Below are 15667 nucleotides of genomic sequence, written 5' to 3'. Positions count from 1 at the left end.
CTTTGTCCTCTGCAGCTTTTTATTGTTCATACAAAAAAGTCCCGACCAAAGGTTCCATGTGTCGTGAGGGTTTGTGTCTCAATCCTAATTTCCCTGCAGCTGAAAAAAGAAACCTCTTTCTTTGTTTAATAGAGGTGATTTCTTTAAAGTCGACGTGCAGTCCAACCTGAGTCAAAGGAGCCAACAAGCAGGAAAGTGCAGCCAATTTCCACAGTGGGATCAATAAACTGTCATCTTGCCTTAGATTAGAAATTCGTAGCAGTTCTGCTAATTATTCTTCCACATCCAGTTTGCTATTGTTAAATCCTTAAACACCACAGAAGAACACACACATGTCAGCATTGAATCTACCTGAAGTTTGTATTTAGTTGTTTCCCAATAACGTTCTCTTTAACCAAAACACTGAATCCATGCATGCACACAAGAAAGACTGTTGCAGGGAAATTAACAATGATTGACATACACCTGTTACTGTAAATTTGTGTTTACAGGCAGCAGTTCAATAATCAGATATTTCCCTAACCTCCTTTCTAATTGTGGAAGCACGGTTTATGTCTAATCATGATACAAGTAGCTGCCTGCGGAGCCGAGTGGGTGTGCAACACTGTCTCTTAGAGACTCCATTCAGAAAGTGCAAATGTGTTTTCTCAATCACCATATGCAACGTTTTGATTAAAAAAAATATGATTCAAGTGGAATCATATTTTACCTCTAAACATGTTTGTTGTTTCAGAGTAAATCTAATTTATTGGACACAGAGTTTGTGTGTCAGGAGGCTGATGCTGGTGCTGGGGCCCGTAGAGATCAGGCTGTCTTGATTCTGTCTGGATCTTTTGTTGGACTCTTTTACTTTGTTGTTTTCCTTGTGTTTGGTTTTCTGATTCGAATCTCTGTTTGCACTTTCTTTCTTCCGTTTGTTCTTTATATCCTGTTTTACTTTCAAGGTTACTTCCTTGTGTATCTCACTTTACTTCCTGTCTTTGTCTGGTTTCCTTCCTTCATTGATTACCTGCCACACCCTAATAATTATTATAATCCATATTACTACATTACAGCGTTTTCAAACTTCTGTCCACACGAGCGTTTTGACTCCGTACCAGTTTGAATCCCCGTCCATACTAACGCGCCTGAAGACATCGTGCTCAGGTCCCACTGGAGACGGGAATTGTTGCAGATTGTTAAAAGTCGTTTTGCTTCCTCACATGTCAACAGTTGAGTCATTGTAAAATGCAGAATTCTAATTCTGCTCTTAACAAGAACAACAGGATCAGTGAAGCTTGTAATTGATTTTCCATGTTGTGTTCTACACTGGTAGCCGAGGCTGATGCTGGTTATTCTCTTCTGGAAGGGGGTCATGTGATCGGAGACGAGCGGCTGTGATCGTTTCCAAACATCTCTTTTGCACTTTTCTGCTCGTTCAGACTAAAACGCAGCCTTTGAGTTCTCCTACTGAAATGGAGCCAGCAGCGTTTCGTTATGCACATGTACATTTAATACATGAAACCCAGTTGCATATATATCGTGACTAGAAGAAATGTATCTGGGGAAATTAGGTTCCTTTGATTCTATAACCTGATGATAGAAACCAGGTTCTGTGTAGATGTGATTTTAAAGTGAGCAGCTCAGTAGCTGCGACAGACGAATGCACCAAACATGGAACGTCAGAGGACTCATTCAAAAGTTTTGTTCATTTCCTCTTCATCACGGTGCAAACAGCGTGAAAGGTACATTTTTCTGACATTATCAGCTTTTCCATCGGGGGCAGAGCATTACAACCAGAACCTGCAATGACTAACAACTTGAAAAGAGGCTCACAATTGCTTCGTTTGTTAAGTGACCTGTGGCTTATTTCCCTCCAAACTCCCCAAGTGATAAATCAAGGATCTCTGCACCTGAATAATTGATATATGCCCCGTACCAGCACGAACAGTGGCCATGATCAAAAACAAAACATAAAATAAAATACTGGATGTCTACGTCTGTCATCCAAATCCATGTAGGCTTCATTAATATAGAGCAAAGACTTCTGTTTCTACATGCAGCGAGAAAGAAAAAGACAAACTTGGCAGTGTTTTAAAAATTCTGTTGCTACTTGTCAGTGAAATATTAAACACAGAATGTCAGAAACCTTCACACAGCTTAAGATCTTTTCCTATTCATTAAAACATGTCTTCATGGAGTGATGCAGTTGTAGGTGAACGTTTTTTTTTTAACTGTTTAGCAGACATTATATTTATTGCTAGAAAGGCATAGTAAACTATTGAGAAATATTATTGTCAATAATTGACAGGCCTTGACTTATTGACTTGCAGTTCATATCCTTGTTCATATATGTTCTCATCAAATTGATGGACTAGCACGCCTGCTCTGATTTTGATGCTGCTCCATAGCCAAGTTTTTCTAAAGTTTAAATCATGTAGTTTAATGTAACTTATGTCAACAGTTTCCTCCTGGGTTTATATTTAACCACCATTCCTGTGGGTAATTCCCAAAAATGGAAAAACGATAAGAAAGATGTCAATCACTTGATTTTCTTTTACACAAACCTAAACACAAACCTTTTTGCAGCTCTTGGATTGTGGCACAGTCGAACCAGAGATGCACCTTTTTTTATTCCACACATTTGTCTTTCTTGGCAGGACCTGACGCCTACATTACCCATCATGCAACTAAGTTGAGTTGAGAGGCAGGAAACAGAGGTCTGCTATAAGCTTACGTCTTTCTCTTCACACACTCAGAATGTCTTCAGGTTCAATGTCCAAAATGTTCACCTATCTTGACAAATGTCTCAACATCTACTCAGAGGATCAGGACTAAATGTTACACGGTTGTTCAGATTGTCCAGTACTTTGGTTGATGAGGGCAACACTAATGACAGCTTTACTTTATGTTTAGAGCTCATTAAGAAAAGTCTTCATGCTAAACCAAGAACTTTAACATTATTTCACCATTACAAATACATGAACACATTAGCTTGAGAGTTGTTTCTGCTTAACTATTCAAATAGACAGTCAAGAAAACAATAATGAAATATATGAAGACCTCTGTTGTCATTTTGCTCCTCCTGCATTTTTCATTACTTTAACTATTTGAAAATGGAAGCAGTGACAGTTCAGATGTTGTGTTTGTGTTTTCTTTATTCAATTTGTGTTTCTTATTGTCATGGTTTGTGACTTCTATCGTCCAGATGTGTTAGTACAGTGAACTAAAGAAAATTGTTTTCATGGAAAAGTTAAAAGAGAAAAATCTTCTTTCTTGGTTTGAATATTTGAGAGGTCCCCCTTAAAACATCCTCACCAGCAAATAACTGTAGTTGGATCAGAAACATGAATTCCCTGTGTGCTAGATTAATTACTTTCTTCACCCTGGGCTTTTGTCATATACCTTCAAGTTTATTTTCTGCTTTCTCGGGTTAACGCTCGGAAATATCTTTGCTTTATATCCTACACTGATGAGTGCTTTTCTGAGACGAGGCGACACCCTTTATAAAGAAAACAACCCCTGTGAAGGACGGCTGGTGTTAAACGCAGGGCGCAGATGAAACTTGCAAAATAAAAAGTGAAAATACACGGAGGCTGAGTGCAGAGGAAGTCAGATCAGATATAAGGTTATAGAAAAGGCATCTCAGCTGACTGGATTTAATGGAATGACAAATCCATCTTTTCAAGTTGAACAGTGGAAATGAGAAATGTGGCGCAGGAGTAAAACGTCCGGAGCTTGATATCAAATAACGTCTCATAATATTGTCTGTTGTTCAAAAGAAGGAAAATATTGCAGCTTGTTGCTCAGAAACTGATGGATTTAATGATGTTGGGTTTTCTAGAGGAGGATCGTGCTCCTCCAGGATGAAAAAAGCACAAAGGAAGCTTTTGTACCCTTCTGACGAGTACGAGTGATTTCAGCGCTTTAATGAGGAGAGATGAACAAAAGGGTAGAGATGACAAAGGCCGCTGCAAGTAAACATGACCCTCTCCCTAAATTCTGCCACCGCATATCCCCTCTTGGGAATAAACAAAGAGAAAGACAAAGCCATGCACCCCTCTCTTCTTTCGAGAGGAAAGTGTCAGCGTGACGTGCCAACTACTGATGCGTCCTAATGAGAGAATTCCCCCCTCCCTCGGAGCAACTCTCAGATTCCTATACGGCGTCTATACAGCAGTGGGCGCAGCCTCCCACCCAGTAACAGACTAATTGGTTATTAGCTGTATTTACTGTCGGTGAAGAGGGTTCGTCAAGTGAGCAGAGAATAACAACATCATATAAAGTGAAAGTGTGTGAAGACGTGGTCTCAGTCAGTTTGTAAGAGCAGCTCGTAGACCAACATGTATGTTCTAACTCTGCGTGAATTTGTTGGTCGGGCTTGGGATGTCAAGAATGTTATCCTTTATTATTATAAATACTGAATAAATATCAGTTTTCTAAATATGCCTTATTTTCATCAAGATCTCTATTATTTCTTTAGAAACTCACAAACATGTCAAAATAGATGTTAAAGAAAGTGCAAAAACGATTATTGGATCCGCCCCCTGATACAAATTCGCACCAAAATGTAATATCTTCTTTCCTTCTGCCCTTTGCCAGGAGAGCTCGGTACCAACAAAGGGTAAGTGTTAATGCAAATTAAAGAGAAACACAGAATATTATCGAAATTGTGTGAAAATAAACTGTCAATTAAATAAAGATTTACTATGAACAAAGGACTATGTGAAAAATTATACCAACATTGTGTGATCTGATGGTGCGACCGCAACATTCATCTAGTAATAATCCCCCTTAAACTAGTACTGTGATTTACAACGAACCGTTTGACCTGCAGAACAGTTCTGTCATGAAACCACTTGTAGTTTATAAAGATCTGTAATCTGCCATTTGAGGCACAAATTATAACCTTGCAGTGATGTAGAATTGTCTGACTGAAATGTGGCCTGCGTCATTCTGTTCTTCTATTCAGTGCAAATAAGAACAGTTGCTGAATACACAGATAAAAAAGCAGTTATATAAATGTCTGCATATGAAAAAAAGACCTTGTACCGAGGCCCTAGTTCCCCTCGGTCTTCTGTGGACTAGTCAGGAAGTTATTTCTCGAAGATCTAAGACCCTCGCTGTCTCGTTCTTGGGGGACTGCAGATTTGATTTGGAACCAGATGATGCGGTGATCTATTAAATCTTTAAATTGATTCTAAACCTCAGAGGCACACAGTGCAAAGACGATAAAATGGGAGTAATTTATTGTAATTGTGTCATTTAGCGTCTGTTAGGAGCCAACTCGCTACATTTCCTTGCACCTGCAGCTGAAATGGTGACGGCAAGAATAAAAAAAAAAGTTCAGTCATAAAGAGATGAGAGCACGAGCGTCTGTAAGATAAGAGCAGTTTTATCTCAACAGTATTTCTGAAACTGACACAGAGCTGGAACACTCTTCATCAGCTCACCTGTCAAGTTGGAATAAAAAAGACCGTCTTTGAACACGGCTTCACATTTAAAGAAGTCTGTGTGAAAGGGGCCGTCTGTGTGAAGCTGTTACTAAATACAAATCACTGTGTTTTTCCATTAACGTCCTTTACGTCAGTAAAGAAACACAACATAGTGAAGTGGAACAATGTAACTTTGAGTTGTTGCTGTTGAAAATAGAAAAGAAGTAAGAAGCTGAGACATTCACCACAATGGTATCATTTATTTAAAGAATCTGTCTTCATCGCTGTTCGTTTGAAAGTACTGGAGGTGCCAGCACGCAGGGTCCTGCAAAAAACATTTTTAATGGTTCTTGTTTGGGCTTCAATACCCACTTGTTTTCACCAGTGAATGTGTGTGCGTCCTCTGACCGCGTCCCTACTCTGACCTCCTCCTGTTTTGCTTTGGGTCCCATCCATGCAAATCTCGCAGGAGCAGGCGCTTTCAACTTTTAAAAGTAAACTGCTGATCCCATGAATTAGTGAGCAGCCTGTAACTATAGGATGCTCACCTGCACACCCAAATTGGCTATCTGCACAGACAGCACTCTCCTCTCGCTCCTTTTGGGGATGGGGATGACTGAGAGGGGCTGGCAGAATTGGCAGGTTATCAAGGGGGTTGGCACCCCCCACGCCTCATCCCCCTACAACTCTCCTACTGCATACAGGTACATGCGAGCACAGGTTAAATTATTTTGTAAAAATGAACACTGATTCTATTGTAAAAGAGATTGGAGCCATGATAACTTTCCATAGTTCTCCATTGTCATGATTATTAATATTCAAACTATGCAGGAAACAGCTAGATGTCAAATGAATCGATGGTAACGCATCTGGAAAAATGGTCAAACGGTTCCGTGGCAGAATGTTTGGGGATTTCTTCACTATTGTTAAAACTGTCTTGAACCTGAAGAGTTGTGTTAAATAATTGATGAAGCTGACAGCGTCTTTGATAACAAGTTGTAGAAACACCTGTGTCCTGAAAGTTTCATGTGGCTGATTTGTTTTGACGCTCAAATATATATTAGGTCTTCTCCTCCTTCTCTGTCAGTGTGAATGTACAATGAATACTCTGACTGCGCCACAGCGTTTGATGTTTTGGCGTCATGCTCCGCTCTCATTAAGTTGGATGTAAAATGACAAAACCACTGAGGATGAATTGCAAACTGTCTGCTTTAATTGAAGGGCCGTTTACAGACAAAGGAATCAGGAGAAGCACTGAAGCACTGAGAGGAGTCATTTAAAAAATATGTATCTGGTCAAACAAAGATCCTCGTCTGACTTAACTTAAATATTCAGTTTTGTTACTTTTAGTTTGTGGTTGAATAAGACCGAGAGAAGCTGCCAATATTAATATGATAAAACGGAAGGTAACTGTGATTTGGTTTCTGTAACAACATGCATTTTATATATTGTAGGGATGGTCAGAAATGGTTTTGCTGTTTACATCAACCCTGGAATTCATGTTTTTATCAATAATTTCTATAGTAGATGCCAATAATTGTTATAACCCTTTACGGTAGCCAATTGTGTTCAATGTTTGTACATATCATAGTGTTACAGGCAACTAAAGCTTGATCCCAGTTTCCCAATAATGACTTTTAAAAGTTAAGAGTGCACTTAAATATCTACACATTTTCTAAAGCAGTATTTTAGAGTGTGATGTCAAGAGCTTTAGTCGAACTGAAATAAATTGATCCTCGGCTACATTGTATTCATCAGTTTCCTCCTTCAAACATTTGTATCCATTAAAATAAATCAGGAACCACAGCTGTTCTATATAGACTATGAAGTCTGTTTGTGTGTGATGAAAATATATTTCGTACAGCTCTTAAATTAACATTTATAGAGTAAATATGAACTTGGATAAAATGGTTTTAAAACTTGAACTTAAGTGAAATTTGCAGGAATATTGTCCTTCACTCATGCAGACACATGGGAGATGTTCTCATACACAACAAAACAAACGCTTAGATGGTACTTTAACATGGCAGAATTAAATCCCCCCCTTTCAGTACCCCGGATAGCACCACTCGTCCAGGCATGTCAAAATACTGTTTTTACTAAACTTCAATATTTAATAAAAAAGTATCTACTATTTCATTATAAGTTACAAAACTCAATACTAGAGCTATTAAAAAGCCGACAGTGAAAGTCCATATCTAATTTTCGATTCTTTTCATCCCTGCTCAATACTGTTCTCAATTCACAGCGTCTTACTTGAACATGTTTTGAAGATATTTTGTTGAATTAGCATTAATCAATATGATGTGGGATACATTCTGTCCCCTCTGGTGCTTACAATAATTCAGCAGAGGCAGGAATTTAAACCCTTCCTCCCTGGTATATGGCTCAGAGTAAACACTTTCACCAGGGGACATGCGGTCGCCAATTAGCTTCTTAGATTCAGCACATTAAAGAACATGTAAACGTATATCTGCAAATGTGGCTTAGGTCTGTTTAGATGTTGATGTTTTCTTCACTCTTCAGTTCCACTAACAACAGAATGTCTTCTCATGACTTGTGCTTCAGCTACAGAGCAAGTTTGTTTCCTCTCTTCTCTGCGGTGAACATTGCAGACTGGCAGCAGCTGTCAATCAAGCATCCGACACCTACACACACAGAACAAGAGCATTTCTGATGTTTCCACAAAGTTCTTGTTTTCCTTCTTTTTGATCATGGAAACCATTGAAATAAATATAAACTGACATTATTTTTGAGGACACAAAGGGAATAGTTCATGTTCCTGGGTGAAAGTTAGTTCAAAAAGAAAACTTTGGTTAATTTACCTGCCGCTTACAGTAGAGATTCCTCTGAAGCCTGCATTTAACCTAAATGTGAAACACAAAATTGTGAAAAAATTGAATTAAATTGGGTTAGTATAATTTATTTTACAAATTTATACATTATCACTCATGTTATTTTAATTAAAGCTTATCAAGAAGAACATTTGGGTTCAGGACAAAAATTTAGATTTACACAATTATTATCATTAATTCAAAATGTGATGAAAAGCTTCTTGAGATGTTAATCTTTGATCATTGTGCCTTTAGTTATGCTTAAGTATACACTCAGTTAGCTTTAACTAAGGTCAAGAAGGTTCATAAGTTGGAATTTACAATGAGTTAAGCGTTAAGAGGCTTCTGGGAAACAAGGTTTTGTCAATAAATGACAATAACTAAATTCACGAGCAAGGAAAATCAAACTGCATCTCGTGGGCATCTCAGTGTCTCAGCGCCATCTCTTTTTTACTCTCAGGTATATTTCTTCTGAGCCAGCATTGCCTTTATGCCTTCATCAAATGCATCTGTCTGATCAATAGACATGAAAAGTCTTCATCATCAGCTGCTTCGGATGTGCTTTCATTTTCAGACGACATCAAAACCCACCGGTAACAAACACATGCTGGTCTGCAGTGTACCTGACGCACTGGCAATGCACCATTATGTTACACTGACTTCAGGCTATAGCATAAAGACACACAACATTACCTGTTTTCACCTTTTACCTACATTCTGTAGAAAAGCAACATACACACACTGTATCTCAGGCCTCTAAAAGCCCGATAAAATATATATATGGACAACGCACACAATTTTGATATTTTGACACAAGAAAAATAGAAGAGATTTTGCCCTTTAGTTGAATAAAATGAATAAATACACACCTTGTATGTCCTAACTCCTGAGGTGGGTGTTGTTGGGTGAGTGAGGATCTTCTACCTCCAGCATCTGTTTGACAGTAAAGATCCTCTGACTGAGATTTTACCTTTTCATTGATTTTCCCTGAAAATGTTACACCGGCCAAATGTTTCCCTCCGACCTCCGAGGATAGAGCGTCGGCTTCAGAGTAACCTAACAAGTAAAGAATTCTGGCTTACAGCGTCTTTGTAAAAGGTCTGCATCTGAACCGCCGCGAGTTAGCATAGCACGAGACAGAGTTATCTAATGATGTGTCGAGATTGATAATTCAAAATATTTTCCTCTGGACTGGCAGGAGGAGATGAATAAATATAATTTGTGCGTCCTGGGCAGTTTCATTACCGTGGACTTAACTTTTATGAGATCCAATTTAATAATTTACCATGGGCTGCCGTGCATTTGAAAACAAAGCTAATGTAGAGCCCGGAGGTTTGTTGTTCCTCCTCACTTTGTTCCCCAGCAGTTTTTGTCTTTGCCTGTGTTAATGGCAATGAGTGTGTGCACGTTGAATGTGCATATTCTCCTGCGCTTCTCTCTCTCTCCTCTGCGGCAGACAGTCGCCTTGCTGTGCTGTGCACGCGATGGAAGCACACTTAGTGCTGCTATCCACACACGCCTGGAGTGCTGCTGGGAAGCTGAGGGACTACTTTCCCTGTCTGCACACACACACACTCACACGGATGCATACACGCACACACCAGTTTCTGCCTCAGGTATTTGGCTGCGCTTTGCTTGAGTTAGCACCAAGGTTAGTTTGCTGAATGTGTACTCAAGAGGAAACGCTTCTCCAAACAGCAAGGTTGCGTAAGTCACATGACCTGCTTGATGAGAAAACAAGTCATGAAACAGCATTGTCTTTGATGTGAGCCATGACAAAGGTTGCACTAACATGCTTGTCAGACATCCATTGTATGTTATGACACCGACATGACATGCTAAACAGACAGAGTTGCCAAGGTTACCTTGTCCAAACAACACTAACCTGGCCTAACCGCTGCTTCAGGGATTCACTTCTGAGCGAACTGTCTCTGTAGGCTTAATTAATCACCACCACATGAATGGGCCTTCAGGCGAACTTGCCAGGACTGAAAGACTCAGAACTTTTTTATCTTGTCCTCAGTCTAATCACAGCGTTGCCTTCTAAAGAGCTGAGACACTTTTCCTCACTCTGACAGCTGTGTTGAATGTGAGCAGCTGAAGTCTTTCCGCCTCGGGCTTGAAACGTTCATGCTGCACTTTTCTCTCAACTTGGATGTTGGTTGACTTTTTGATTTGATAATGTTTTCTGATTTTTTTTCTTTTCTTCAGCTACGTTATTGTAAAATTCATTGTAAAAAGATGAATAACTGTTTGTGCACAACACTGGTCCACATTTGGTTGTTGTAAATACAGATTTGGTTCCTCAGGTTTTTCTTTATTGTAGCTGTAGCACCTTTGGACTAAAGAGCATAAATAATCATATGAATCAGTTTGGTTTTACAAAATGTCACAGTTAGTATTGTACCTTAAGCATTTGAATATATTAGCGGTAACTTTTCACTCAGGCTGCAAACAATTTAGAGCTTAAACGTATATGCAGACTATATCAGTTCGATCTAACATTATGTGAGGGAAAGTAGTATCTTTATATGTTTACCCAGCTTCCACTTTAGAGGCCATCTCCTTCACAGGACGTGGTCTTCGTGGGCCGCATAGACTGCAAAGGCCAAACCGAAAAGAGACGGCCTGGACTGCTGAGGCTTTCCGGGATTGCCGTCACAAGCTTGTGCTGCCCTCTGCCTAGCAACAGGGCGGAAGCTGAACACAACAAGGAAGTCATATTCCCCCTTTTTAAAAACATTTGTTCCATCAGCAGTTGGGTTGGATTGAAGCGTGATACTAGAATTGGACGTCTCGTTGCTTGCTTGTGCCATTAGGTGGGATTGGTTGGGCCCGGGAAGGGATCCACCCATAGGAGCCTTTATTTCTCAGGGATGAAAGGAACCATTTGAAGGAGCCTTCGTAAGCTTAGGTTTGCTACTAGGAAGAAATTGGTCTTCAAATGCAGCCTCTGAAGGATGCCCCCCCCCATCACTCACCTGCCTCTTATTATCTGTGATACTTCCATGTTTCTCATGCCTCTTTGCTAGATGGTCTTTGTTTCCTTGTGCTTTCACTGCTTTATATTGTTTATCCTTGTGTTTGCTTCTGTGTGTTTTTGACTTCAATAGTTTCCCTGCTTTTTAATTCCTGCCACACTCCTCCTTGCTTTGTTTGCATTTTTGGACTGCCTACCTGTCCGTGACCTTTAGGACTGTCAGTGAGGACTTTTTGAACTCAGCCTTGCCTCCAGTGAGTTCTCTGCCTCAGAGTCTTTGTCTTCCAGCTGCAGCCAGCGAGCTAGTGAAGTGATGAAGCCTGTAAAACCTCAACATGTCATTTTCCACCTTCGCACTCCCCTGTTAAAACTTACTTACAGTATTCCAGTAAGAACTTACATTAGATCACACATTGTACGTGGAACTGTACTGACACATCCTAAAATAGTAACTTACTTCTCAGGCTCAGGATGCCATCAGGATATCTTCACATAAATATAGGCAGTTCTTTTTGTTTTGGTTCATAATGTAACCTCCTCACACTGGTCCCCATATTGCTGTCTTCGTTCTTATTTGGTTCACACAGTTTGTCACTCGCATGTTAAAACAATCTGCTCATGAATATTAACCTTTCCCAATCTGCTTAAAACACACACACACACACACACACACACACACACACACACACACACACACACACACACACACACACACACACACACACACACACACACACACACACAACTTAACCTTATCCTCTGCATATGGGCTCAAAGTTTGGTTCCTCCTCTCTTCACAGTAATGTTGTGGGTATTTGAAGATGCTAATTTCGTGTTCATTTGTCACTGTTTAATTTTATGCCAGAGATAGAAAGATATTAGTTGCGCTCATTAGTGTCTATTCCTCTTTAATCTGATCTCACCTTTAATCCCAAAAGACAGATAATGATTTAAAACTGCTTAAATAACACTATATGACAAATAACATTAATTAAAAGGATTTTTCATCACATTTCTATCAAAGTCGTTTCGTCGTATTACACTCACAAGAAACAGATGTTTTTTTTCTATTTGGCAGGTTGTGAATTATTCTTGATAACTTCAGTCTGTCAGCAACAACCTGAAATACTTCAGCTTCATAATGAAACTGGTCTTTTTTTTATTACCTTATAAAGTTTCAATGAGGTTTCATTAGATTTCAGTTTGCCATTATTATCCATGATATGAAAGTCTCCTTCACTAAGGCCTTTTCAATTAGATAAATTATGAGAAAAGAAAGTTCTTATAAATGTTTAAAATATTTATTCTCTGATTCACTGGCAGATCTAGAATTTTTTTTCTAAATAAGAGGCCAAAAAGGTGCCACAATTAACAGAGAGGGGTTGATTATATGTCCAACATCTGTGCACAGTTCCTGATTCAGTCAGGTGCACATTTAAGTCATTCCCTGTTTACTGTTAGCTCTGCAGCTTTAAACAAAGCCTCACATCATTGAATGTATTTAGAAAATTGTTCCTTGTTCATGGACTTTGTGTTCTTCAAAAAAGCTTCGAAAATAAACAACACTAACAAATTGAGCTGGGGTAAATGCCCCCCTTGCCCCACCCTTGGATCCACCCCTGCTGATTATTTCCTTCTGTTTTCAGTAGTATAGATTATATGAGGTTACATTTGTTTATATACACTAAACAGAAGCAAAAATCTTTGACCATTCAGTCCAAATGAAAATTTCCCATCTTCGCTGACTCATCAGCCACCTCTTACTTCCACAGACCAGAAATATCAGTGTGTTGTGCATCAACAGTGAAGCTTTGCGATGTTCAAGTGTGACTGTGACACGTTGCATAATGTCCCAACAGCTACAAGGACTCAGTGAAACTGCTGCATTCAATAAAAAACCTGTGAAAAGCTTTTTGTGCTGTTTTTCATTTATGGAACAAAGAAACAAGTGTACAAATAGATTTCGCAAACAGACACTGTATTTATGCAACTGCAATTTTCTTAACCTGTGCATATACTCTTCATGATGATACTACTTTGTCGTTATCTACTTTCTCTACTGCATCCTTGGCATTTACAGCACAAGCCTGTGGGTAAAGCTCCCCGACTCCCTGTCGGCTGTTACAGTGTTTGCTTCCATAAAGTGCATTAAAACATCTTGGAAGCAGGACAGAATTTTTAACAGATGCTACCAGTGTTTTTATGGAGTCTGGACATGAACTGAGTCTATCAATAAGGACCACGAGCAGTAATGTTGTCACACTGAGCTAGTGTTTGTTAAATGCCTCCGCTCGCTGCGCTGTCACTGCTGCTCGGCCGTAAAATGAGTCAGGACTGCTCTCATTTTCAGAGCTCTCAATATTAAAGGGGTTCTAATGCACTGTGAGAAAAACGCGGAGACAGCGACAATGATCACACTTTAAACTTGATTAAAGGAAGCTGGTGTGTCTCACTCTGGAGATAAAGTTTTAGGGAAATGAAGTTCACTTTCCGCTCTCTGTGTAGGTCAAAGAGAAAAGACTGCTACAGAACAGTTCACGCTGCTGCTGCTGCTGCTGGGGATTGAATCTTTTGTTCAGGGGCACAACAGCTTCTCGTCATGCTCCTGTAGAAGGACAGCCAGTTAGTCCCTGTAAAGAAACCCCCTCACCTGCGACCTGCGTACTTACATTACAGCACAAGGAAAACAGCATTTGTCACAGGGATTTTATTAGCGCCATCATTTTTCCACATTCCTGAAATGTCACCTTACTCAAAAGCTCACCGGCGGGTTGAGAAGCCGCGGCCCAGACAAATACTGATGCTATTTGTCTTCCTCTGCCTCCTAGAGACTCCAGGGAAGGGAGAGGATGGTCAGGCGGACACGTCGTTCTCTGATTCGTCGCTGTTCGCTCGCTGGGGTCAGGATCTGAGTCCGGAGAACCGGCGAGTGGCGCTGAAGATGTTCCAGTACTACGGCTACAACGGCTACCTCAGTGATCGTCTCTCTTTAGACAGGCCGACATCAGACCTGAGGCCTGAAGGGTAAGAGGGAAGGTGGAGTGGTGCTCAAACACTGTGTCGTTTGTATATACCAGCACACACTTCTTCTACACTAGATACTAGCTTGTGACACAGTAGCCTGTGCTTGAGTAGATACATTATAACGCTGTGGTTTTCTGACATAATCTGAATTACAGATTAAAAATGATTAAAGGCAGATTTTTTTCCTCACTTTGTGATTGAACTTTTACTGAAATACATTGAACACTCTATTGTGAGATCAGTTAATAAATATGTTTTGTGTCCACATAGGATTTGTTTACATGGAAATTTCCTCTGTTACTGTAATTTTATGTTTTGCTATGATAATGATTTTAATGATCCAGGAAAGTATTACTTGAACACTAATGGTGCAGCATCACATTGATGACATGACTCTGATACTGTGCTTTGAGCTAAATGCTAACATCACAACGCTAAAATGCTGATGTTACCTAGGCATAATGTTTATACTACCCAGTTAAAATCCTCTTAGTTTTACATATTGTGACATTTGTTAATTAAACACAACGTGCAAGAAAAGGCTTATGGGAATCTAATCAGTTTTGCAGGTGATGTGGCAACACTTTATAATCAAGTCGAGCGATGTGCAACAAAACTTATATTGGCACTTCAAGAAAAGTCAAATGATTTAAATTTAATAGGATTAATGAACAGGAAACCATGTGCCACTAGCAGATTTTGTGCCAGTTCTTCAAGTAGATTGCAGACAGCAGTTGAGATACAGGGATCAAATAGTCACCAAAGTCATTATGATTCATCCTCTGAGACACTGAATGTCAGAAGATTTTGGTGACTCATTCAAAAGCTGATGAGATGTTTAAGTCTGGACCAACTAGCCGACCAACAGACAAACACTGTTATTCCCAGAAATGTTGTAATGATCAGATATTGACAAATGTCACTGCTGGTCATTATGCAACATTGACCCCAATGGTCCAACATACCTAGAGCTATTTAAGTCATAGCTGCCTTGATATAAAACGTTACAAAATTGTGAATTTTGTGCCACCTTCAAATTGCTTGTATGGACTGACCAATAGTCAAACAGTGAATGGATTAACCGCTGTATAGACGGAGAAATTCCTACATTTGTGAAGCTGGGATCAACCTTAGAATTTCACGGTTTCTTCCTCGGGTCCCAACCCACCTAATGTCCTGGAAATTGGTTCATTAGTTGTGAAGTAATCCTGTTGACAGACAGACAGACAGCAAACAAATGGTGAAAACAACAACTGCAGTGGTGGGTATCAAAATAGCTAATTAGTTATATGTCAAACAAGCAACTTACTAATGATTTTGGCTCTAGCATCAATGGATATACTCGATCTACCATTCGACTGTTCTGTGTTTGTTACTGAGTTCTCAGGACCTTAGAACTCACGAGGCAGTTACTT

General features: G+C 39.6%; 1 protein-coding gene across 1 annotated transcript in view; it reads left to right on the top strand.

Annotated features, from left to right (window-relative positions):
* galnt18b (UDP-N-acetyl-alpha-D-galactosamine:polypeptide N-acetylgalactosaminyltransferase 18b) overlaps positions 1-15667 on the top strand; it is an 81237-nt gene that overhangs the window by 20885 nt on the left and 44685 nt on the right. Inside the window, exon 2 of the mRNA XM_035164954.2 lies at positions 14057-14252. Coding sequence (XP_035020845.1) covers positions 14057-14252 — 196 coding nt within the window. The remainder of the gene's footprint in view (positions 1-14056; positions 14253-15667) is intronic.

This window comes from Hippoglossus stenolepis, chromosome 1 (assembly GCF_022539355.2).
Source record: "Hippoglossus stenolepis isolate QCI-W04-F060 chromosome 1, HSTE1.2, whole genome shotgun sequence".
Classification (NCBI taxonomy): Eukaryota; Metazoa; Chordata; class Actinopteri; order Pleuronectiformes; family Pleuronectidae; genus Hippoglossus; species Hippoglossus stenolepis.
Note: the sequence above shows the minus strand (reverse complement) of the source record. Positions and strands in the feature narration are given on the sequence as shown.